General features: G+C 36.2%; 1 protein-coding gene across 4 annotated transcripts in view; it reads right to left on the bottom strand.

The window, feature by feature from the left end:
- Nucleotides 1–1689: 1689 nt before the first annotated feature.
- The window catches only part of RPAP2 (RNA polymerase II associated protein 2), a 36266-nt gene continuing 13348 nt past the window's right edge, over nt 1690–24607 (bottom strand). The window contains exons 11-13 of one of the 4 annotated variants that reach the window (XM_084527274.1): nt 20187–20255; nt 2399–2548; nt 1690–1805 (exon numbers count right to left, since the gene is read on the bottom strand). In XM_084527274.1, the coding sequence (XP_084383400.1) occupies nt 1805; nt 2399–2548; nt 20187–20255 (220 nt within the window). In that variant the 3' untranslated portion in view covers nt 1690–1804. Of the gene's footprint in view, nt 1806–1849; nt 2549–20185; nt 22905–24607 lie in introns of those variants that run through there. The other 3 variants (XM_084527273.1, XR_014695390.1, XR_014695391.1) reach the window with 3 other exon arrangements.

Genomic DNA, 24607 nt, shown 5'->3' with positions numbered 1-24607 from the left:
TCTTTGGACATGTGACCTTTTCAGTCTTATTACAAACTTATGTGTTTCCAACGCAGTAAGTGCTGAAGACCAGGACTAAAAATAGCAAAACAAACAAACAAACAAAAAAACCCAAACCACTAAAATGACAGGAAATGTAAAAACTTTTCAAATGAAAAGACAGCAAGCCTGATGAAACATGTTTATATTCCCAGTTTGATGTACATTTTTCACACCAAATAGCAGCATTGTCATGGGGCAGTTATAATCTCTACGTCCCAAGGTAAACAGCCACAGATCAGAACAGTGGCTGGCTCAGAATCTATAGGGATATAGATTCTAGGGATGTAGATCTATACACCTATAAATAAATACCTTGCTAAATCAGAATTGAATAGAATTAAATTAAAGATTAAAGTTTTGCTCAGTGTAGCTTACCTATTACTCAGTCTTCTAAAAGCTTATCTTTTGATGATGTCTTGTCCCTTTATTGCATATGTATCTAGTAAAAAGTTTTCCATCACAGTACAAAAAAAAAAACAAACACAAAACAAAACACAAAAACCTTCTAACTAAATTACAGCATGCATTCTTATGAATTTAACATCAGATGCTCTGATCATGATGGGTATTTTTTCCTCCTATTGCACACTTCGAAAAATGCATAGCTATAACTCTGCATTAAAGGTTTACTTCGTTCTAAATCAGTGCTTTTACAAACTAAACTGAACAAGACTTCCCATTACAAGGTATGTTAGCAAAACTCAGGCATCACCTAAATAAACTCTACTGTACAATTGAGCTGCCACTGAAAAAAGCTGCCTGGGCTTCTGTGTGTTGGGGGAATCAACATATTTATCTCAATTATTGTGAAGTAACTACCAAGCAATAAAGGAGGTGCAGAGTTTACTTTCAGCATCCAATTATGGAAGCCAGACAAAGGAATAAACTCTGTTTTTTAAATAGAGTTGCTATACAGTAGTCCTGGTAAGTCTTGCTTCAGTCTTAACTACTGCTTGCATTTGCTGCAGACTAAACAGTAAGTTACAACTTTATTTTCAAGTCTCTCAAAAAAGCGTCCTATGAACTGAGCACTATGCCTTTAGATGGTATATTGCATCATTAAGAGTTACCAGTGGATTACTCTTAAATTGCATTTCATAATCACTTAATAATAGGAGCAAGTTTGAACTCAATCTAAACAACATAGCTATCTTAAATGAAATTACTACAGAAAGACAAAAATTAGTCTTAAAAAAATAAATTTCAAATAAACCTATTTTGAAGTCAAAATTAGTAACGATTAGAGAATGTTTAGAAACCTTTTACACAAGTTCAAGGACCACACCTTTTTTTAGAAGTAGCAAGATAAACTGGCAATAGATGTGTATCATCTCCATCATTCTTAAAGAATACTGCTCCCTCCACTCAGTCGACTGGAAAGAAGGCAGTGGTGTTCTTAACCTGCAAGATTTTTTTCTTTCTTTCCCCAATTACTGTAGGCAAATTTGAGTCAAAATTTCCCAAACAAAAATCCAAACCAAAAAAATCCGGGTTCCTTTCTACTGCTTTTAAATACAGTCTTCAGACCATCCACATTTTAACTAGTTTTTATGCATACCTTAAAGAACTGCTGTTACTGAGTCAGCTTCTGCAAATGACTTCAAAGATCTTCATGAGAAAGAAATGAGAAAGCAAAAGTGCAAGAAGTACAATGAATTCTTAATTTTATTTTTCATTTTAAATTATCCAACAATTGAAAGTGCGTTTTTGTTCTCCATGCCCTTATTTCAGATAGCGGGAGATGTAAAGATGATTGTTTTGTTCTGTGGGAAACAAAGGACTGAGATCAGTAATATTAACACACAAATTATTTCATTAAATACTATGATGCTAGATTTATTGAATCTGTTGAATGTCAGCATACATAAGCTATGTGCTCTCATTTTTTCCCCACCTATCCAGACTGCAAAATGTGGTCTCAGCGTTATTGCAAAAAATGCGTAGCTTTTAGCTTAACTTTGTATCACACAGACTAAATAAAACAATTACATTGTGCTGAGACTTAGCCATTGTAGCCACTCTTTTTTTTTTTTTTTTTTTTTTTTTGTAAATCCTAAGAGAACTTGAGTAAAAATTCCCTCCAAAATTGCAGTGAGCCAACTACATATAAAACAAGTATATATTCTCAAAAGATTAAAATGATAAGTAATAAGCAGCTGGCATTTACTGTAAGTGACAGAACCATGACACTCATTTCCATACCATATATATTTCTATACTTTAAAATGTACTTTACACATTTTCTACTAAGGCTGATACGATCTATAGTTACTATGCATACTTACAAAATGCTGGAAATTAAAATAATCAATTTGCTTAGTTTTATGAAATGCAGAATAGCTTAGAAGTGACTGACCATCCATGTAGGCTGTCCTTCCTAAATATTCTTGTTAAACTTTCCAGATCTTCATTTTTGAAATGCAGTTCTTCTAGCAGCGTGGTCAGGAACTGTGTGTACATTGGGCTTGTCTGAGTGTTCTTGAAAACTGGACTAATTTGTGACAATCTGGGAAATAAATAAATAAATAAATATATTTTTTTGATACATTAAAGAGACTTTGCAGTATTAGATGTAAAAAAGCAAGGCTTGTAAAAGTTCAAAGCACTGTGCTGAAGAAAGGTGATTTATAATGTCACACTTGGTTTGTTACAGTACAATACATAAGACTGTATACATTATATACAATATGTATGAGCTGTACTGAAATATTTAATCTTATTAAGATATAGTGAAACTAAATAAAGTTTAAATAGAAATAAATGGGCTAGTAGTTTGTATGCCTCTAATTGGTTGTATACTGATGCTATCTACCATAAGCAAATTTCAGAACAAAATACAAAATTACATATAAAAAAGAAAAAATATAAATGTCAATATTTTTATCTTTACCAAAAAGCTCCTAAATGTTAATCTCGTAGAACTTGTACGGTTCCTTGTACGAATGAAATATAAAAGAGGTATAAAATTCACCTTAAAGTAACTAAGAATATTTTAACCATAAATTCTAAGCAGGGCACCTTGGCAGATGTTGTACATAACTGCAGAGTCACACACTGTCAGGCTTCATACCATTACATTTGTAAGATACATGAGGGTCTGGTCCGCTTATGTGGGGGACTGCCCCCACAGTCAGCACAAAATGAAGTCACGTGGTCACAAAAACTATATTCAGATTAGTGCCACAGATAAATAGACACCATACAGGAACATTTTAGAATGTTTGGGAAATTACATGCTTTTAAGAAGTTGCTCAAGGTAGTCTACAGCTTATTATAAACTTCGCAGCTCAAAGAGCCTGCAAGTAACAACTAAGATAATAACAAATAATAATCAATAATAACAAACATACAATATAACAAATAATAAAAAACAATCTTATTAACAAAAAAGATAATAAGACTTAAATTAAATAAAACAGTTCCTTAACACAAAAAAGTTTCCAAAATTTTTTCATTAATAAAATTAAGAATTTTTTCATTTATTTTTGATTCTATTTCAATATGTATATGCTAATATGCATATGCTAAATAACTACCTAGCACTGACACTTGGTGAGTAGGATTTTAAGGGATGCTCAAAGTAATGACACGGTGTGGCACAAAACAGACTGATGCACTAACACTGCTATATGAATCCTCCCACAAAAGTGAAATATTCACAGTGGGATTTGTGATGTTTTGACTGAGGCTACTTATTTTTTTTTTTTATTTTTTTTTCCTGTAATTTGACAGACATGGCTGAGTTGTCTCCTTCCTGGTGAGAATTACAGTAGTTACTGTTTAATCTGGTAAAACAGAGTGCCTCTGACCAGGGCTGACAATCTGGAGGTTGATTTTTGCATCATAATGCTTTATCAGCAGGGAAACAGAAATTGCTGATAGAAGATCAGAGTGACCACTTCAGGTTGTTGGTCTGGAGATGAGGTGAGTGGGTCAAAGACTTGGAGATGCATTGTCCCTACTCTTCAAGTCACTCTTCTCCAGATTTAAGAGGCTGTATACGAGAAGAGACTGGTGGCATAAACTGGTGTCATGACTTCCTGAGTGCTGGTGCCAGGAGGCTGCAAAACACTCTCTGCAGTATTGTAGATCTACATACATTTTAACTTAATTTTCTTTCTCCTACCTTGTGGTTAAGAGAGTAATTTCTCTAAAAGAGCAGAAATCTTATGCAGTTTTAAGCAATATACTAACATACCAAAACCTTTATGCCACAAAGCTCACAGGCTAAACAGTCTCTCTCTCTCTTCCCCCCATATATATACATGCATGTGTGTGTGTGTGCGCGCATTTGTATGTATATATTTTTGGAACTGCAGTTTGTGAAATTACATAGTTTCATAAATTACAAATATTTCCTAACTACCGCACCCTGTTTAAGACATCCTGTATACAGAGCAGCTATTATAGCCCATGCTAAGGAAGAAAAAAGTATTCGTATTGTCAGAGAAACTGTCAGGCATTCAATATTGAGGAACAAACTTAAAAAATGAAAATAAGTTTTAGCTGTTGTTTTTTTTTTTTTTTTTTTTTTCTTACATGACCTTCATTTAAAAAGTCATTAAGCTATTAATCATCTGATAAGCAGGAGACAAAATCAAGAAGTAAGTTCAGAGACACACAGAAGTTTCTAGCAATTATTAAAAAAAAGGCATCTAGATGAAGCAATGGATTATACATTTATGAATACGTGTACAAACACTTTAGTCTTGGAAAACTGTGTCCTTTTGGCATTTAAGTGATGCTCTGACTTGTCATTTGAAAAGCAGTGGTTCTCAGGTACTGTTCTGCTTTTAAATGGCTGTTTGAACAGAAGCAGAATCTTTTGTCTTTTGAGCAAGCACAACTTGCCAGTTTGCACTGAGTAATAAGTTTCATGGTCTTAGTAACACTGGTCCAACGTATATTTGTGGTACTGCACAATAGAGCTTGAAGGCTGTGCTCTCATCTTTGCATGCTAACTGAATTAAACCATAATAGTATGCAAATAAACCAGAACAGTCTTTGGAGTCATTATCTTGCCAGCTACAATGACCATAGCTCTGAAAAAAACTATCATGAATAATTCAATGAAATGATATATAGGATTTCAACTTTAAGCATCGTGGAATTGCCTTGAAACTCTCAGCATCTTCAAAAAAGGCAGAATATAAACAGGACAGAAGATACTTGGACAATAATGACTGGTTACTGCAGCAGCGAAAAGAAAAATATAAATGGTGCTTTTCTGTTAGTTCTTTCACATGTTGCAACATTAACATGGAACAAACTGTTGTGAAAAAGTCAAATAAGAGAGTATAAAGGATTAAGTGATTAAAACCAAACAACTATCATCTACAGAAGTGCACACAGATGTTACTGTCCAAAGTTATATGCCTATGCTTCAAAGGATTGCCCTCAGCACAGTTAAGAGGAAACTTTCACGCTCACTTCATGGAAAAGTAGTACAGTATAGATCAGGCTTCATGAAACAGTGTCGTTTCCTGCACACCCACTTACACCATATGGTAAACAGGTCTTTGTAAAGTTTAAAAAGTGTTAAGAATGTCAAACTATATCTGAGTGATAAAATTTGTATTTGCTGGCTATTCCACATATGCTACATGTTCAAAAAAAATTCACGTGAAGACCAAGGTATTACATTAAGTGACATCTGGCTACTACAGAATGTTTACATAGCTTCAGTGCTTCTACTCAAGCCCCAAGCTTTCTATGAATTAGTCGCCTTACAAAAACATTTGACAAGTACATTTTGAAGTTTGACCTAAATTAGAACATTTCTAGAAGCCAGTCACATTTCATGGAGTAAACGTAATAAATTGATAGCGTTGTGTGAAGGATTTGTTCACAGCTCTACACCTACCTTAACCGATACAACAGAATACATTCAGAAAAGACGATGGCAGAGTGGCAATTTTTGTACGGTGATAAAACACTAGTTGGCACTTCGTAAACAAAGATGCAAAAAGTCTGTCTAAATAAACTTTACAATACTTACAAAACCATCTCCCCTGCACACACTGGACTTCAAGAAAAACTTCCTGGACTTCTTGTTTAATATGAACTCTGCAATCCCCTTTGAAAAAGCTAAAATTTCGAAGCCACCTGTATGATATCACCAAGTTGGAGATCTCTGAACATGCACCTGAAAACGGTCAGAACACAACCACCTAAGAGTTGTTTTCCTTTCCAGTCTCTAAAATTGGCCACTTAAACTTACAGAAAAAGTGCAGAGAATAGGGGTACACAGAAGTGTACTTGATACCATGCACAGCAGTTGTACACTCATGAACAAAAGCCATATGCTTATTCTCAATATAACTAATAATTACACCCTCTTAGAGAAATCTAAGTATTGCCAGTCTTTCTATTTCTAAAGGCAGAATCTTAAAAAATAAAAGCAAGTCGCGTGGCGGAAGCACTTATTTAAACTTTACCTTGTTTCACATGCTCAGTAGAGCAAGAACAGAATTCTAAAGCAGAATGAAGGAACAGGCATGTGCCGCTTGTCTTTCTGCAGAAAGCTTTGGAAAGTAGGATATAAACATTTTTGCCAACTATAGGTGTTTGAGCACTATGAATGACTAACACATTCATCACAACATAGTTCTTTTCCTTTTAATTCTCTCATTTTTCTTCTAGCTTTTGTTTCAGGCACTTATATTTTTTACACTCATCATAACCAGGATGACAGAGTTGCAACAATGATCACAAAAGTTTCTTGAACACTCATTTCAGAACATGGAAATGAAGCAAGAGCTGGTGGCAAATAGCGGCAGCACATTTTTTTTTTCCTTCCCCAGCAAACAGTCACAGACTGCCACATACGTGCTTCAGGGAAGGTGCCAACAAGCTTCTGACTAAGGTGCCTTCAGCAGACTCTCACTAAGGGTCCCCACCTGCATTTTTCTGCTGTCCAAAGCATTTTTCTGCTGTCTTTGGGTAGTCACCAACCGGACCATGGCTAGCTCTTATCCCACAAGCATTTTAGCTGATGGTCTGGAATCACACACTGTTTACACCTGATAGAGAATAAAAATGTTTGCAAGCCTCAAGCATCACTTCAGGTGATTTAATGTAGCTAGTAAAGGGCCTGAAAGATCAAGCAGCCATTCCAGCAACATACTATTAGCACTTAAAAAAGCCAACGCATATTTGCTCCACCGCTATGACAAAGTCATATCACATTGTCAACGAGGACTGATTTAGGAGACATGATGCTAAAAAACATGAAGCAATGTAACTGTGCAGGTGCCACACCGCGGAGTGCCATTTATCATTACCCATCAGCTACAAGAAAACATCAAACAGATCTCTGTCTGAACAGGAAAACCTTGAATATTGAAAGTTTTCAAGGTTATCACCAATATTTGGATACAAATGACAAATATTTCAGTGACAACTTTACATTGAAGCATGTTGCTGGGGTTTGGCACAGACTGGTGAGGGATCATGGCTCCTTTCGTGCCTGTGATCAAATGGCTGTGAAAGCAGAGCAGCTGATGTAAATTTTTAGCTGAGGACTTCCTCATTGAGCAGGCTGCTAAAAGCTAACTACACCATTTTGTCTTCTCTGCACTTCATGTTTTCCTGGCCATAATCACTTCTACTCTTCCCCATTGGGCTGAGTTACCCTTGCTATGCAGACATAGGAATACATTTGAGAGTTTACACTATTGCACGAAACAAGCAAACTTGTTCTCAACAACTGGGTATCGGCTGGTTTTCTTACTGCATCAGATATAGTTTAATGCCTTAATAGTTGCATGCCTGTGAACCACTTTTGTTGTCATGTGGCCATAAGTCTTCAAATCAAAAGCAGGAATTACTACCATCGTGCGAGTCACAAATAACGGAGTTAATTTGTAAGTCTGGGTAATTTCCACTCAAAACTCACATGTGCAAGACTCTTACAAGTCACTTACATATCTAGAAAAATGAAGTCATGAATGTAGGACAGCGGTTATCATCTTTATGAATAATTAATTAATACTTAGAGGAACTAAATTACAAGAACAGAGTATTTCCTGATTTTCTCTTCTTACATATTCTTTTTGTCAAAAATACAGTTTAGGACAGTATTACCTAAATATCTTCTGTTTTGGGGAGTTACAAGGAGCATTAAGAAGAAGAGTACCTTTTCCCACATCTGTACCTACCATTCCGAGGTGAAATCATCTCTGCTTGGATTGCTTCTATAGGGTGTAGAGGATCAGCACAGTGCTGAGTGGCTCAAAATGTGCCATATGCAGCAGTGCTGGTTGGCAAGTGCTAGGAGAGGGTGTTGTCTTCAGACCAACCCCATGGAAGGCTGGTCAAAGCAGAAGCTACTGCGGATCCCAGAGCAAGTCCTTCTGCAGAAGGCAGGCTGATGGCCAAGCTGAGCATGTTGAACCACTTCTGGGATCAACAGTGGGTCATAGGACAACGCCAAGGAGGCTGCTGTCACCTTGACAGGCACCCCTAAAGTTGTTTCAGTAATACAAGGCACTTTAATTTCATCAACAGCCCAAGACTCCTTCAGCACCAATCTACAGTAAATTTCCCACTCCTTGCACTGAACCAAAAGAGATAGCACAAAACCTTGTCCGTAGATGTAAATAAGCTTTTGAACAGGTTTATAAAACCTGAATAGCAGTGTCATGCTGCACGTCATTTTCAGTAATAGTTCATCTCATAACGTGTTAAAAACCCTCTGGAAATACACAAAGCCATGTTAAATTGGCGCAACCATTCCATTATAATCTGTTCTACTCCGTCAACACACAAGGAACTCTTTTTTTTGTGCCTTAACAAATACTTTATATTTGTACAACCTGTGTTACAGATTTGATGGGCTTAGCAATGCAATAAAAATATTACTAATCAGAAATGACATTCTTTTAATATAGCAGAGTTTTCCAAAATATACTCTTAGATTCCATTTTAATTATATTCCTATGGCGGAAGTCTCTAATGCAACTGATTAAACGGTAAGTTTCTGTTTTGTTTAAGACAAATGACTAGACTGAGTCAATACAACAAGTGTTACAGATCAGCAGTAAAACTCACTGAAATAGACAGGCATTGTGGCCTGTAGACCATTTGCCTCTCCATGTAACTGGACGGTGGCCAATGTATCAATCCCTTAATATTAGTGCTTCTGTTGATGGGATGAACTGAAAAACTTTCTGTATTTATCCACTGCATAAATCCCTACTGAAAGGTGCTGGGGCATTTTGACAGTGTAAGTCAATACATCACTGTCATTCTGGATGTTCTACCCAACACACTGCCTACTTGCTCAATTTGAGGTAGAGTCCTTCATTCACCAGCGTATCACTACACACAGTATACTTGTCTAGGGACAGCAATTTTGTTAGTGCAGTATCTCAAATCACAGCAGGGATTTCCACAGACATTGAAGCAAAACATGTCCATCAGGCAAGTTAGTATTAGCCAGAAAATCGATCTGAAGCACAGTGTGTGTGTAGTTGTAGCTTAAAGCTGCGATACTATGGAACTTACAAAAATTATAATCTTTGGGATATTTAAATAGTTTCACAGTCATACCGTGCAGAAATTATAAACATTACATCCCCATTATTTAATTTAGCCATTATGCTCAGTTCCATTAAAAAAAACACACTGATTTCTTACTACTTCAGTTTGAGCATGATTTAAAAAGCTCAACATTAAAAATAAATAAATAAATAAATCAGAAAACCTTGTTAAAAGCAAAAGACTGTCCTAAAGTGAATTTTCCATTAGAACACATTAATATTTGACAGACAATCTTGAACTGGAAGAATCTAACTTACAAACATAATGCAGTGGTATTTAAAAATATCTCTCATATTGTCTTCCTTTTAATTAAATAATTATACTAGTGGGAAAAAATGCGATTATGGTTAGTATCATTTGCAACTATGAAATAAAAGCAACTCCTACTTTGGGACCCTTTGTTAGTACTTCCTATTGGCCAAAGAGGAAAGTCAGTATTCAGAGGTATTTTTCTTTCATCTCCACAAATTTATTGTGTTTTCTGTTTTCTTCAAAGAAAGATAAAACACACAATGTTGAATGATAGCAACTGACAGAAATAGATAATTTTCTTACTGCAGGAAAAAAAAGGTACTTCTGGTCTAGTTTTAAATATAGCCTAAAGATCCTATTCTCATCATAAAGACAAGACTTTTGTAGCTAAAGTGCAGTTTATATTTTATTTATTATTTAACTTTCCCTTCATTACTGTGTACTGACTTGTCCACAGCATCCATGCACAGTTTAATCCTCTGATGGGAACAGAAACTAAATTATTCATTTTTTTTGTTTGTTTTTTTTTGTCCACTACACTTAAATCAATGCTACAAACAAAATCAATGACTGGAATTCCTACTTAATCCAAACATACTACAAAACTTAGGGTTCATTCAAGAGGTAGCTTTGTTCACAGTTTCCACTACCTTCACTTTTTCATATGCAGCTTCTACAAAACTGTTTTTTGAACCATATTTATGTATATACTTACAATAATTATATTTTTCTTCTTTCAAAGTTCACCTCCCACACACTTTTCATTTAGTTGGTAACCAAATAGTAGTCAACTTCTATTCCCTGGGAGTGGGACCAAAACGTCACTCCTGGCACAGAAGAATGAATACAACTAACAGCAAACAGAAAGCATACCTGCAGTAATGGGAGTTTCTACAAGAGGCAGTGGGTACAAACTGGAAGACTGGAAGCTCTCCTTTACTGTGCGGGTGACAGAGCACTGGCAGGGACTGCCCAGAGGCTGGGGGGTCTCTCCCCTGGGAGACATTCGGAAGCTGCCTGGACATGGTCCTGGGCAGCCTGCTCTGGGTGGCCCAGCTTGAGCAGGGGACTTGGACCAGGTTGGCTTGGACATACAATTCTGCCACAACGTAATGGTGTAGTACAGTTCGTCCTCAAAAGCAACTTGGAAGTGGAATTTCTCACTATTTCCATATTCCAATTCCGTGTGAGTGACCAGCAGTACATAAGCATGACCACAGCAATTTCTATGCAGATGAGAGTAACTTTACAAGTCTTCTCATTGGACAATTACTTTAACCTTTGAAATGCAAGCATCAACACAGAATCCACTCCTATAATGTTCCTTCTGAACAAGTTTCCTGACCCTATGTATACACACACAAAACAAAAAAAGTTCCCTTGGTAAGTGTCCTGGAAAGGAACTACACTTCTCAGAATATTCAACAGATGGAAAATGATGTCACGTTCTCTGCCAGCATTTGCCAGATATATGCTGTTCCTGGAACATTAAGTAGTTGACGTCATTAAGTACTAGGAGATCACTGGTTTTCACACCCAAGCTTAGCCTGTCTAACAGGAAAGAAGACAACCACCGCTCTGGAAATACTTTGATGATACAATGCCAGTGACAAAAAATCAGGGACAGGACTGGACTCCCTTAAAGCTATAACAATACAGAATGGTTCTATTTGCATCCTGTATTAAGGATTTTAGGAACTCTATTTTCAAATGTTTGCTTATTTTAAAGTGACTACGACCACAAAATATCATATCAGGTTCAGAAAACAAACAAACAAACCAAAAAAAAACACACCACAACAATTATTTGGGCAGTCTTGTACAAGACAGACCTTCCAGAAAATTTCTTTAACAGTGGATTAGAAAAACCTCTATTCAGACAAGAAGACAAGGGAAGCACCAAAACTGGCTCACAGATCTTGGTTTCTTATCCTAAGTACTTTTCAGTTTAGCTGGATCAATGACTGTTTCACCATTTTGTATTAGCAGATATGACTGCAGAACGATTATTTAAATACCTAAACCAGTATTGTACCCACCTTTGCATCACCACATTCCAAGTTATTACTACAGTGCTAGTTCACAAAAACAAAGAATCAGAACTTAGTAATACCGTTTAAAGACCATTCATACAAGGAATTGTTCCGAAAGGTTTCAATTTAGCTTACTTAGCTGCATAAATCCACAGCAATAGAATGTTCACAATATAAGCCCAGAAGAAAAGAAATCACTATCAGCTGTTTCCCTCTAACAAATCTAAGTTTCTTAGGTACACATTTCAAGGACAGGCCTTGTTTAAAGAGCTCCATTTATGTGAAGTCTGTTTCCTGCTAACCAGCTGACAGGTCAAAAGTACTTCTCAGTCCTAGCATTTGCTCCCGTTTTTCCCTCTTTTTCAACTTAGCCAAAAATTTAAACATTTAAAATTTATTTTAAAATTGATCCTTTCATCCTTTTCAGTCTTCTGTTCCTTACATTTTATGTTCCACAAAGTTTTCCTTTGACACCTCCCACATACTGCAATCTATGCCATTGCAGCCCTTGGGTTACTTAGCTACATTAAATTAAGCACAGGTATAAGTCACAGTGAAATTAGCAAATACTAAGACCTAAGCTTTAGAGAGCCTGAACCTTTTAAGTGCTTTGTAAAATATACACTCTTGTATATATTATTGGGCACATACAACATACAATGAGACAATTTAATATCTAAAAGATGCATTAATGTATCAACCTGGCACATTTTATGAATTCAGTATTATTTTATGTACCTCCATTTTTGCAGTTGCTGGGTTTTTGTTGCTACCACACACTGGAAGTCTATTCCCATCAAGTCGTTATCTCAATGCTATGAAAAAAAAAAACAACAAACCAAACCAAACCAAAAAAACCCACTTCAATAAAGATTAAATCAGAAATATACTGTCATACAGTTGGAACAGCTACAACGTAATGTGCTTAGGTAAAAAATTTGCCAATACTTGACTTTGTAAAATGTACTCACCTGTACTCTGTTACCATGGAAACAATGATCACAAAATTGACCATAGTTTAGTTTCAGAACTTTCTTACACTGTAACTTGATTATCTGCCTTTCAGTCCAATATACAAATCAAACACCTGGAATAATGCAGCTGAGTAAAGAGACATGCTAGGAATAGATTTGCTTCAACTGTGTTCATTTTTTTTTCTTTCAAAAGTTAAACATAATGAACTCCCCAAAGAGACTATTTCCTGCTTGTTTTCATGAATATGAAAGGAACACATTTCAGAAAATACTGTACATTTTTCACTTTCTGTCTTTACATTCTATATCAGGACCAGGACTTTATTGCCAGAGTGAATCAGCACACTTGGTGCCAAAATGCTTTTATGTGTCAAGAAGTAACAAACTAAGAAGAAGTACAAATTTTCTTTGTACTCGTTTCCTACATTAGTAGGGAATGAAAGCAAGCCTTCAGTTCATCAGTGTACTACTCACTATCATTTATCGTATCAAAACGCATTTCTTTCCTTTCTGAATTAATTAGTTGTAACCTCTTCCTCCCTCCAAATTTTTCATGCCTGTAAGTAATTTTCACTTTCACTCTGGTTACTATAGAGTATTATAGAAACACCAACATTCTCCAGCATAACATTATCCACATAAAAGCTAATGAAATGCACCTCTGTTCATTTCCCCCAGCTGACATAGATCTTTGATGCATGGGTCTTTGAGAAGTTACTTGGACTACTGCTCTGATCCAAAGAAATTGTAACTTTGCTCGGTTAGTCAACTAGTTCTGTTTTCCAAGACGTAATTCATTCATAAAGCCACTTTTCTTCTTCATTTTTTCCATTATTTGCAGGATTCCTTCTCCTTAAAAAAATGTTATTTACAAAAACACTGTCTGCCATGTCAGGTCTGACACTTTCAACAGCAATATGACAACAGAAACCAGCATCCCCAAAATGAAGTACTGTCTTTTTAGGGACAGTTTATCTTTCTGCCTTGCATTATAATGTTTTACATTTCTTAATCTGCATCATGTACTATAAGGAGAAAACTGGTAAGATCTTCGAAAGCTACTGTTCGTTTGGGGATTTCCTATAATCAAAGTTTTTCTGTTACAGTGGTTCCAGAAGAGTTAAGTAATGCAACACTTATACTTTGGGCACAATTTATTGCAGACCTGAAAGAACAACAGGACACATCTCTTAGGCTAACAGTGGTATTGTTATGACACTCTGCACAGCACAAAACAAATTAATCTAGAACCCATACTAGAAATTATGCTGGTACAGAATAACAGGAGATCACATTCTAAGAAGCAGTAGTAACCTTTCAATGATGTATACCTCTAAATTTATTTCTTTGTTGTTCAGAAACAACAAGCCAAATAAACATTGATTTGCATCTTATGATGCAAAGTTTCTTCTAAGTCAAAAACATCACCTGTGTATTATGTCCCCAGCAAATGTAACTTCAGAAAGTTTACCAAGTTAAAACTCTGAAAATAAAAGATGTGTTTGTGTGTCAGTCATGTTTTTCTTCTAACAGATGGGTAATGTTTCATAGTTAAAAAAAACGTGTTTGCATTGAATGTATTAAGATTAATTATTAATAAGGAAGCAAGTATATTTCCATAAGGCTAGAGCTTCAGGACTCAGTTGCAAAATTAACAGCTCAGTTTGCACAGTGATTGAAATTAAAATGTGTTTAAAACTAAGTTTAGGGCAGCTGTTAATGGTATTGTATTACTCACAATGCCATACTTGCATTATCTGTTCAGAATTGCCTATATTACAGTGTAACTATATAATTTACAATGACATTACTTCCAATAAACAAAGCTGTATGCAGCAATTACAGGAGGGAAAATATGACATTACAAAAGAAATCTGCTGAATATATATCTTTTCAAGAAACAAATTTAAGACAGTTCTGCCTCTAATAGGGCTGGACACTTTTTCTGATCTGCTTGATCAGCACGTAGTTGTGGCATGAAGTTCAGTAGGACATGAACTCCACTGACCGAGTAGCTCCCCAAAGAGTCAGCACGATAAAAATGTCTTCCAAAATCAGGCATGCTATCTGTCAGAAGGTTGAAAAAGAAGCTGCAACAGAAATCTTTTGTTTACTCATACAAAAGGCAAAAATGAAGTGGCAGAAGAAAGTACTTTCCCTACTATCATTCTTTTAATTTATAAACCACAAGTACATTTGGAATATAAAGTTCCCAAGGGTAACTAAAGCAGAAGCTCTAAAACCCGCTAGCGACGTGCAAAAGTCTAGGACATAGGGTATGCTAAGGCTCCACTCCTGCTGATGAGACCAAGGACCAGAACTGTAAAGGGGAACTAATTGGAACTGGATTCACCCCAGACAGTTTGCACTGGGTATAGTACTTCCAAACATCCCATCCAAGAGGCTAACCACAAGAAATACCAGAGCAGAAAAAGACTGCAGCTGTTGTTGCACATGTATGTTGCACTGAAATTTAGAAAACTGGTTGCTTTCTTGTACAACACTGCTAGCAACACAATGCTTTTTTGTATGGGGATAAACACCTCTTTCAAATTGTTTATGTTTCTTCTTCTATTTTCTCCCTTACAAATGAAGAAGATATTTCATTAATTTTCATGTTGGCACTATTAACATCCCAATGAGCAACACTGCAAATCCCTCAAAATACCATTCTATATATATATTTCCCAAGTAATACTGCAACACGCTAGGAGGAAGTAAAGTAATACTGATCTCCTGCACAACATGCCAAATAAGCAGATTGAGTTTGCTTAGGAAGTGCTGATAAGTAAGAACTGCTTAACAGAAAACCTATTTGAGTTCACACTTACCCAAATGACAATCTAAAATTATAAAGAGAATAAAAGGGAAGAATGTTATTTGTTTATTTGTTTATTTATACCATGTTAGAAAAACTTGCCTTTTTTCTATTTCGCACAGAAATATAACTCTACAGATTGTGACCAAGAGTAGGGACAAAGTCTGGGACAAAATTCAAATGCTTTTATAAAAAGAAAGGGTTTTTGAACTTCAGATCCTGCAAACTCTGTTTCAGAATGGGAAATAATTATATTTCTAGCTCAGTGAGGAATGATTTTTTTCAGCTGGAACCTATTTTCTACCGTCAGACTTGCCAAATAAAGCATTATCCAGCTGATCTGTATGTGGTCTCTGTAGGAAAAAGCCTATCTATAAGTGCACTTTTTACAGTCACTCCGCAAATCTGATTCATATCCGATATGTGTTAGTACATTTCAGACATTCAGATGAGAACACAGTAGAGATATCATAAACATCTGAATTCCTCTTAAAAATAATGCAGAAATGTCAGTGTTGAGCAATACATATACTCTTGGTGGGCAAAGAAATAAAAATGAGTACTTGAACCCAAGATTCTCCAGTTCCTGAACTGTTATCTCCAAGAGAGTAAACCTCTAGAGTACATCTCCACATGACACATTTATCTAAAGTGGCTGCACACATATAACAATGGCTTTTGTTTTGTGATCATGTTCATTTTGAGTTTTTTTAAATACTGCAGCCCAATGCATATACACTAATCCCAGAATGTTCTGAAATGTTTCAAAGCTTTTAGCAGGAGGAACCTCTTGCATAGGCTTTGTAGATGAAGCTGACCACAGTTCACTGGAACCAGCCAGTTCAGATAAGTGAGATGAAAGCAGACATTTCCTGAAAATATCTTGAAAGCTTTCCATTAGACTGTACCAGGGGTATACACTAAAAACAGCAAGTGCCCATGCTTGTATAGCAACCAATCTTCCCACTGCTTTCTCCATTCTTTCTTGACTACTGTATGTGTACCTATTATCTGCTTCAACTTATTATCTTGCAAAATTCTTTGGGGGAAAAAAGATATAATTTCTGTATTCTAGTTCACATTTCAAAGTTGTTACTATAACATAAAATTTCGTTTAACATACTAAATATTACAACAGGAAGACAAAGGAATCTACTACTGCCAACTGGCAAATAAATAAGAAATCTGTTTTACAGATCATTTTTAAAGAGTCACCCACTCCATGGTAGGTATGAATGCAATTATTTGAACATAACTCTCTGGCTGTGGAAGTATACTCTAGGAAAATCAATGCAGCATTGCTGAGCGTGCTGGTCACAAAGACAGTAGTGCCTCAGGTTAGATTTTCAACAGAGGCTCAGACTGGCTGTTCATATTTTATACCATAGTTCGACTGAATAAATCCAGCTGTTCACTAGAAAGAATAAATGCACTGCTGTTGGGATCTCCATCATTTTATAATTTTAGAAATATAGTCACACTGTTTAGTTTCAGGTACTTTCCTTTAGAACAATTGGAAGCCCAGATTTTTTTAATAGTCAATAGACTCAAGGGTGTGCAAGTACTTAGAATAAGGTATTTTGAACGCCAGCAGACTCTAAAGGGAGCCCAGGTCTTATTTAAGCACTGAAATTAGGTGTTGTTACAATCCTACACATGGATATTATAGGATATGTTGTTACATATTCTACAAAGATTTAATCCACATGCTCTTAATGAAAAGAGGATAGCACTATCATAACATAATACGAAGTACTAAGCCATGATGACACTTTAAGTCGATTACAATGGTAATGACAATAGTGATTCTGCTCAGTAGCATACCACGAAAAGTGTCAGGGCACTCTGAAATTGCACCATGAAGTTAAGTACACTATACGAGTCCTCGGCTATACATGAGAAGGAAGTGGTGAGCCACAATATCAATGCACAGAACGGGGTGCAAGTCCAACAGTTGCTACTTGAAACAAAACAACTCTGCCCCTTCCAAACAAACAAAAATACTTGAGGTCTTCATAGTTTCTCTTGATGTAGACCATGAAATCCCATGCTCACTCTGCCTTTTTTGGTCTGTGTTCTCAAACATCCTGCACCACAGGGTACGCGTAATATGGTCTTTTGTCCTGATGGAAAGAGGAAGTATTACCTTCTTTCAGGGTCTTGCTTATTTACTCCACTATTTAGCGTTAAGAGTAAAATGGCCATCCCGTGTCTGGGACTCAATGACGACATATGAACATGTGTCCTGCAAAGGTTCTCCTCACCAGTTACAGAAGCTAGTAAAGAGGCACTCTGACTCAGACCCCAAAGAACTCCTCAATCTAAGTGACATTACACCAGTTGCAACATGCATCATTATTCAGTGTAGTGATGGGGAGGCTGCAGAGGATTTAACAGACTATAATCCTTTTTATGAGCACCATCCGTAAAATAGGGTTGATTCCCTAGCATACTATAGGAGGTGACAAAGGGCCACAATCTGAAGATCTGTTTGTGAGGAGTTTGGCCAGGTTTCTGGAAAAAGTACTCAGTAGCTTTTCTCCTAACACTTTTATCTTCCACTATATCCTGAAGTTTGATTATCATTTCCAAGTCATGAAGTATGTTGCATCCTTTCTGGAAAGGTCAAAACTGGACATTTAATCTTAGAGAAACCTAATGCTCATTCTACCCTGTCTACATTTTTCCCAGTCTCTCCTAAGAGGAGGCCAAGAGAAGTGGTTTGAAGTCTGAAGATTATATGACCTTGCAAGAACCTTACAGTGAGTTGAAATCAAATGCAGTTTTATTTGTGATTTAACTAGAATAGTATTAGAAATTTAACTAGAATAATATTAGAGATAAAATCCACTCTAATTTGGGATCAAATATAACCCATTTGTTTAGGGGTGGGCCCTTAGAAAGCCAAGGTAAAACAAGACTCGGTTCTCTGCTTCTACAACCAAGACTGCATTCTACTTGTAGAACATCTTAAAACAATTGTAAAACAATCATTATGTATGTAAACATTTAGAGCTCATCATCTGCAGCAGAGATCAGCAATGTATTTTAACTTCTTAGCAAAAGAATCACAATTTCCTTAAATGTACAGAAACTACTTGAAAAATTCATAAGATCTGTTTCACAAATTACCAATTCAACCATAAGAATATATAGTAAAAATGACAAAAGATTTGTTCTTATAGTTGATAAAATATTTATGCCAAAGCATTCAAGTAAAGTTACTTTCTGTGTTCTGATTTAATGAATCATTTGAGCAGTATCTGGCTGGGTGACACAGATGTAAGGCTCGCTGAAGCCTACTCTAATGCCTACTGGTACAGCCTTCCTTGGGACAGTGAAGCCAGAACAATGTGTCAGACCGAAGTAATATCAAAGAAAGTAAGTGCAGTACTGGGGACGCTATGAGGTTGGCCCACAACACTTCTTGACCTCTGAATGTCTCTAAGTACTTCTGTGTCCTACTGGCTCCAGTGACCCAGGAAACCCAGAAGCAGCAGCAGCACGGTGATAAACAGTCTCTGAAATAAGATTTCTGCAATCTTGTAATTCATGCTGAAAGACATACAAGGCTTGCTTGATGGTTTAACCCTACTGAAAGGCAGGGCCTGACACTATGTGAAACCACCAGTGATTTCTTAAAAGGTGAGCTAATGTTAAATGTTTAATACGAATTTCTGAGATAACTGTTTTATACACTGCAGAGTTTATATCTTTAACCTCAGAAAGGTACATTAATTTGGAAAACAGAAATTAAGAAACATATTTGAAGCATATGACTACAGCTTTTATAATTCATGCCTGAGCATACAAGTTCACTGAAATACACTATAATAAAAACAAACTTCCAGTGAGTAAAACCTTTGGAAAGCATTTAACCCTTGGAAAGCAAGTAGAACAAAGCTGAGGAGGACTTTAGGAACTTCAGTATCATAATCTTAAGCAATAAAACTAATCCACATAAAATAAAATACTGTGCCCCAACATTGCTTTCAGGAAGTCAGAGCTCATTAAAAAGCTTTACCCTGCTAAACAAATTTGCTAGATTATTTAAATAAACACAAGTAGAAGCATGCCATATCTTGGACTTTGTAATTGGACTTTAATTATGAAAATGAAATCTTTCAAGGAATTAGAAGTAAAATGAGACAGTATAACAACTATGCTACATCCAAATAATGCGTGTCATTATATCCTACTGTCAGACAAGGGAAGAAAGTCCGGCATTATTGAATAGAAGAAAGTGAAATACCCTCTTCCTTCCTCCCACCCTTCTTCTTTAAAAACACATATATACATATGTATATATACATACATATATATATTTAAATAACATTAAGCTTGTCCACTGTTAACTTGGTGTTCCAGATAATTCATTTAATTTGCATAAAAAAATATTTCTGTTGATTCCCCCAGTCAGTTACAAGAAATATTTTCTCTCTTTTATCTGAAAATTAAATCTCATCTTAACAGGCCAGTTAAGACAGCTGTGTATAAGAATATTTGACATTAAAAGATACTTACACAGATAACAGAACGATAGCAATTAGAGTCCATTCAGGCATTTTGTGAATAATGTTTCTGTTTGTTAACCTGTAATAATTAAAAAAAAAAAAATCAGCACATTTCAAAGTGAAAGTAAACAAATTTTAATTGCTGAATTAGAAGTCTATCTGTGAAAAGAATTAGTATGCAGAGATGTGGAAATTACAGCTCTATCTGATCAAGGTACCAACTTTCAGGATATATTTCTTCATATCCTGTAACGAAGGATTTGTAGAAGTCCCAATATCTGTCTTTGTTCCACGTGAAAGCAGGATGGGGAAGATTGAACAGAAGCTAGTTCTTTGAATTCACAGTCTTGGCCGCTGTGAGGGCTCAACTGTCCCTGACACCCAAAGGGATGTTCTCAGGAACCACACATACACTTTATGTGAAGATGGGCCTTCCTACACTGTTTCCCCTGTTAGTTTCAGATCCAGATTTGCTGTAAAAGCTAGCATTGCGGAAATAGACTGGATTTTAAGATAGTGGGGGACAGTACTCTGATGATCCTTGTTATTAAAATGAAAATCTAGAATTCTAACTTATGCAATGGGAGCCAGGGAGATAAAAGAGCAAGAAAAGGTGTGAATCAAGAACCACAGAGATGCTCAACAACAAGACCACTACATTTCATACCCACTGACTCACATTGTATAATTCCGTAGTAAGACATTTTCTTTAACTCAAATGTTAATTTGACTTAAAACAATTAATGTGTCAATTGTTACAGCTGAATTTAGGCATGTGTTTGATATGAGCAATTTATGGAAAAGTCACATCTTAAAAAGAAGCTGTGGCTATGTAGGCATCCAAAAAAAGCTGGCAGCATTAATTTTATTCAGACAGGTGCTGCCACATAGCAGAAATACTGATGGGTAAGTGCCTCAATATGTTTGCTTCCTTCTTGCTCTCCGCTTCTCCTCTCCATAGACTTGCATAAATTCAGACACAGGAAGAAGCAGCCCTGTCATTAACACAGGTCTACAGACACTGGTGAAGCTGGGAGGCTGCTAAAAGGTCTGTGAGTAAACCACTTTCCTAAAAATTGGTATTTCACCTGCTCCATCAGGGGCTGTTTACCAGTGTTCATTATGAGAGGCGACACAGTGAGGGCTGAGAACATAACCCACTGCAGAGGTAGGAGAATACGTTTCTATAAGATGTTCAAGGTTCAGTTTAGGAGAAGAGACATTGTTTTAGACATTTCAAAGGAAGACATGATTCCTTAAAGTTTTAAGCAAACTGTGGCAACTGGCAGAAATACATGCTTTTAGAAGTCACATATGGAAAGCTACGTGGCAGCATTATCTGTAAAAGGTGGCAGCCTAGCCATAGGGGCTTTATCACCAGATCCCTTACCAGGGATCATTATGGTAGCAAGACACATGCTCATGACACAGCTTATGTTAGCTCCAAAAATAAAAAATAATAATAAAAAAAATCAAACATTAACTGTGCCTCTAGTTCCTTACTAGGACACGGCTGCATTCAGAGTGTCAGCACATTCCTTCTCCTGGTGGTGTATGATAAATTCAGCTTCAGAAGCAGACCAGAATGCTACTGTACTCAAGGGATCCCAAAGCACAGAAATGACAAAGGTGATCATTTAGACATTTAGATTTCTAGAGTAGGAACTTAAGTCTTTTTTTTTATTTATTTTTTTTTAGTCCTTACTCCAAACACGAGTTATAAAATGAAATACCTCACAACAAATTCAATTCCAGGGTATTCTTCCCTCAGTAAGATTTGTCATTGTTAAAATTCAACTTTTCTTTTCTTTTTTTTTTTTTTTTTAAATTCTACCCAGTTATATTCAAAATAATCATTAAAAATAGTTATGAAGGTGTTTTAAAGGATCATTTCCTTTTTTCAGAAATATATTCAAAAAATATTTTTAAGAATAGTAATGAACAAAGCAGTATTATCCTGTTTTCCTCCTCAAATCTCCAAGCCTTCCAACCAAAGTAAGATTTTGAAGCAACGATTACTCAAATAGTACCTTAACTGCCCTAGTTTTGTTAAATGATGAAAGGAAAAGCAATGTATTATACTACATGTATAGGAATTATCATGTCAAACTAGAACCAATAATTTTGACAAATACAGATTATTTTTGCTATTAGAAGATGCATGTTTACCAATTACTATTTGAAATAGCTAATGGCAGTAGCTGGCAACAAAGTTGTTTCATTTTTCTGGTTATAGAAAAGGAAAACAAACAAAGGCTGAAGGTCTTGACTCAATATTGATGACAGTGATAAACACTACCAAGAAATGCCTGATGGAATCATCTTGACAGGCAATTCATATGTAACATTCCAGTTAATCTGCTATGATAAGACACAATGGAAGAGACAGATCCAAATCACCAGGGAAAACTCTGTCAAATAGAGAAAGCAGCTTTATTTCAATGCTCTACATGGAGTTATTATTGATTAGCGCATTGGAAGGTGTCATTCTCGTACACAAACTGAGAGATGCAGCTATTTGTGTCAATTAACTCTTATTCAATGTTAGTATTGATTGGCCAGGTCTCAACACTAGTCATTGCCATCAATATGCTATTTATGAAGGAGGTAGTCCTAAGACACAGATAGCCAGCAGCATGTGGTGGTACGGATCTGCTGATGCACCTGTCACTGGACTGGATGAAGTGAGGCTTCCACAGCCTTTCAATACAACACCTGTCTTGTGCAACTGAAAAAAACAAAACAAAACAAAACACAAAACAAAACAAAACAAAAAAAAACAAACAGATTTTAGGCAGATCAGACTAAAGCTGGCAACCTACAGGTGCGAACCCTTAAATAATACAGAGCAGAGGAAGGGCAGTCACTTTCAAGAACAAGCTGTGTGTCAACACCAAGGCCTCTGAAGAGCAAAGCTTTCAGAAAACAGGAAAGTGCGAGTCCTCTGTAAAAATGGTTCATTAATTCTTTGTCTTGCCTCTGGCCAAAATTGTTACTTCAGAACGATCCTTGAAAGACGGGAGAAAAAGGTCACTAGATTTCTGTCATACACATAGTATGGAAATGTTAAAACACTACAAAATTTTCCCACAGCTACCCGAAGAAAGAAAACAATATACAACTTTTCAGAAGAGAACATCTCTACTTTCTTAGGCTTTGTAGTAATGGACAGGTAAGCCAAGAATCCTGGATGCTCCCAAATAGCTGTTTGGGTAGTTTATGAGTGTTGTATTTCGCCCCTGCACTGCTTGTCGGAAGATGCACTATAGCTGAACTTAACTGCTTCCCTCATCCATTAGGCAACAGGACCCACAAAGCAGTTCTAATGCTGTATGAAGAAGCTCAGACTGAGCAGATGAATCAAAAAGAGGCAGGAATTGACAAATAAAGGACTAAAAAGTAAGATGAAGACAAATTCCCTTTCGAATCTCCTCCCAGAACCTGACTGGAACCCAGCCTGCAAAGAAAGTCAACTCTGATATGGAAGCTTTGGGAGTACAGAGGAGTCCAAGGTTGAAGTAAGCAGTAAACAAAAAAGTAAACCCAAAAATGACACACAAAGAGCACACAAGTTGGTCCTACTTCTTTTTCTTTGGTTGGCTTCCCATTCAATTTCTGTCAGCTGCTGATTTTGCTAGCAGAACTCCACTAGCAACGATGGCCTGATCTGTAACCAGTACTTGCAGTGGCAGCAAATTTAAACACATCCATAAAAGCCCAACACTAGAATTTGACAGGTACTTCAAGAAACTTGACTATAGGAAGGAAACTCTCAGCAATGCAGGTGCTCAGCACCTCAGCAGGATTACATTTTCTGAGACTTCTAGGAAACAATTTGATAACAGGAACACAGTCCAACAGGAAATGGCAGATAGACAAAAAGATTATTGTGCAGAGTAATTAACACCTCCCCTCCTCCCCTTGACGAGGTCCACAGCATCAGATATTACAAAAAAGATGCAAAAAAAAAAAAAAAAAAAAGCAACTGGTTAATACATGTATAAAATAAACTTTGCTAAGTGTATTTTCTTTATAACCATTTATAAACTAATCCTGAGTATTCGTTCCTTTTCTAAACATTTGTTTATACAACTGAACTTTGTAGCAAGGTAAAGCTGTCAGCATCTTTGCAAACAAAGCAGCCTTTTCATTCACATATCTATATTCCTAGACGTAGGAATATATTATTAATGTCAGTTCAAGAACCTGACCTCCTAGTTTGGCCATTTACCTGTTCTGTGAGACAGGCTTCATGGATGAAGATGTTCAAGTTGTAACTTTAGAGAAGCTCAGCTACCTATAATTTTTCAAAAACTTGCACTAATATGGGCAAAGTTGTTATTTAACTAACTCAGGTTAGCACAGGCAAATATGAAACAAACATAATCTATGCTTCAAGCTTCACCTAGAAAAATTTAAACATAAAAACCA

Source organism: Aythya ferina, assembly GCF_964211825.1.
Source record: "Aythya ferina genome assembly, chromosome: 8".
NCBI classification, from domain to species: Eukaryota; Metazoa; Chordata; class Aves; order Anseriformes; family Anatidae; genus Aythya; species Aythya ferina.
Note: the sequence above shows the minus strand (reverse complement) of the source record. Positions and strands in the feature narration are given on the sequence as shown.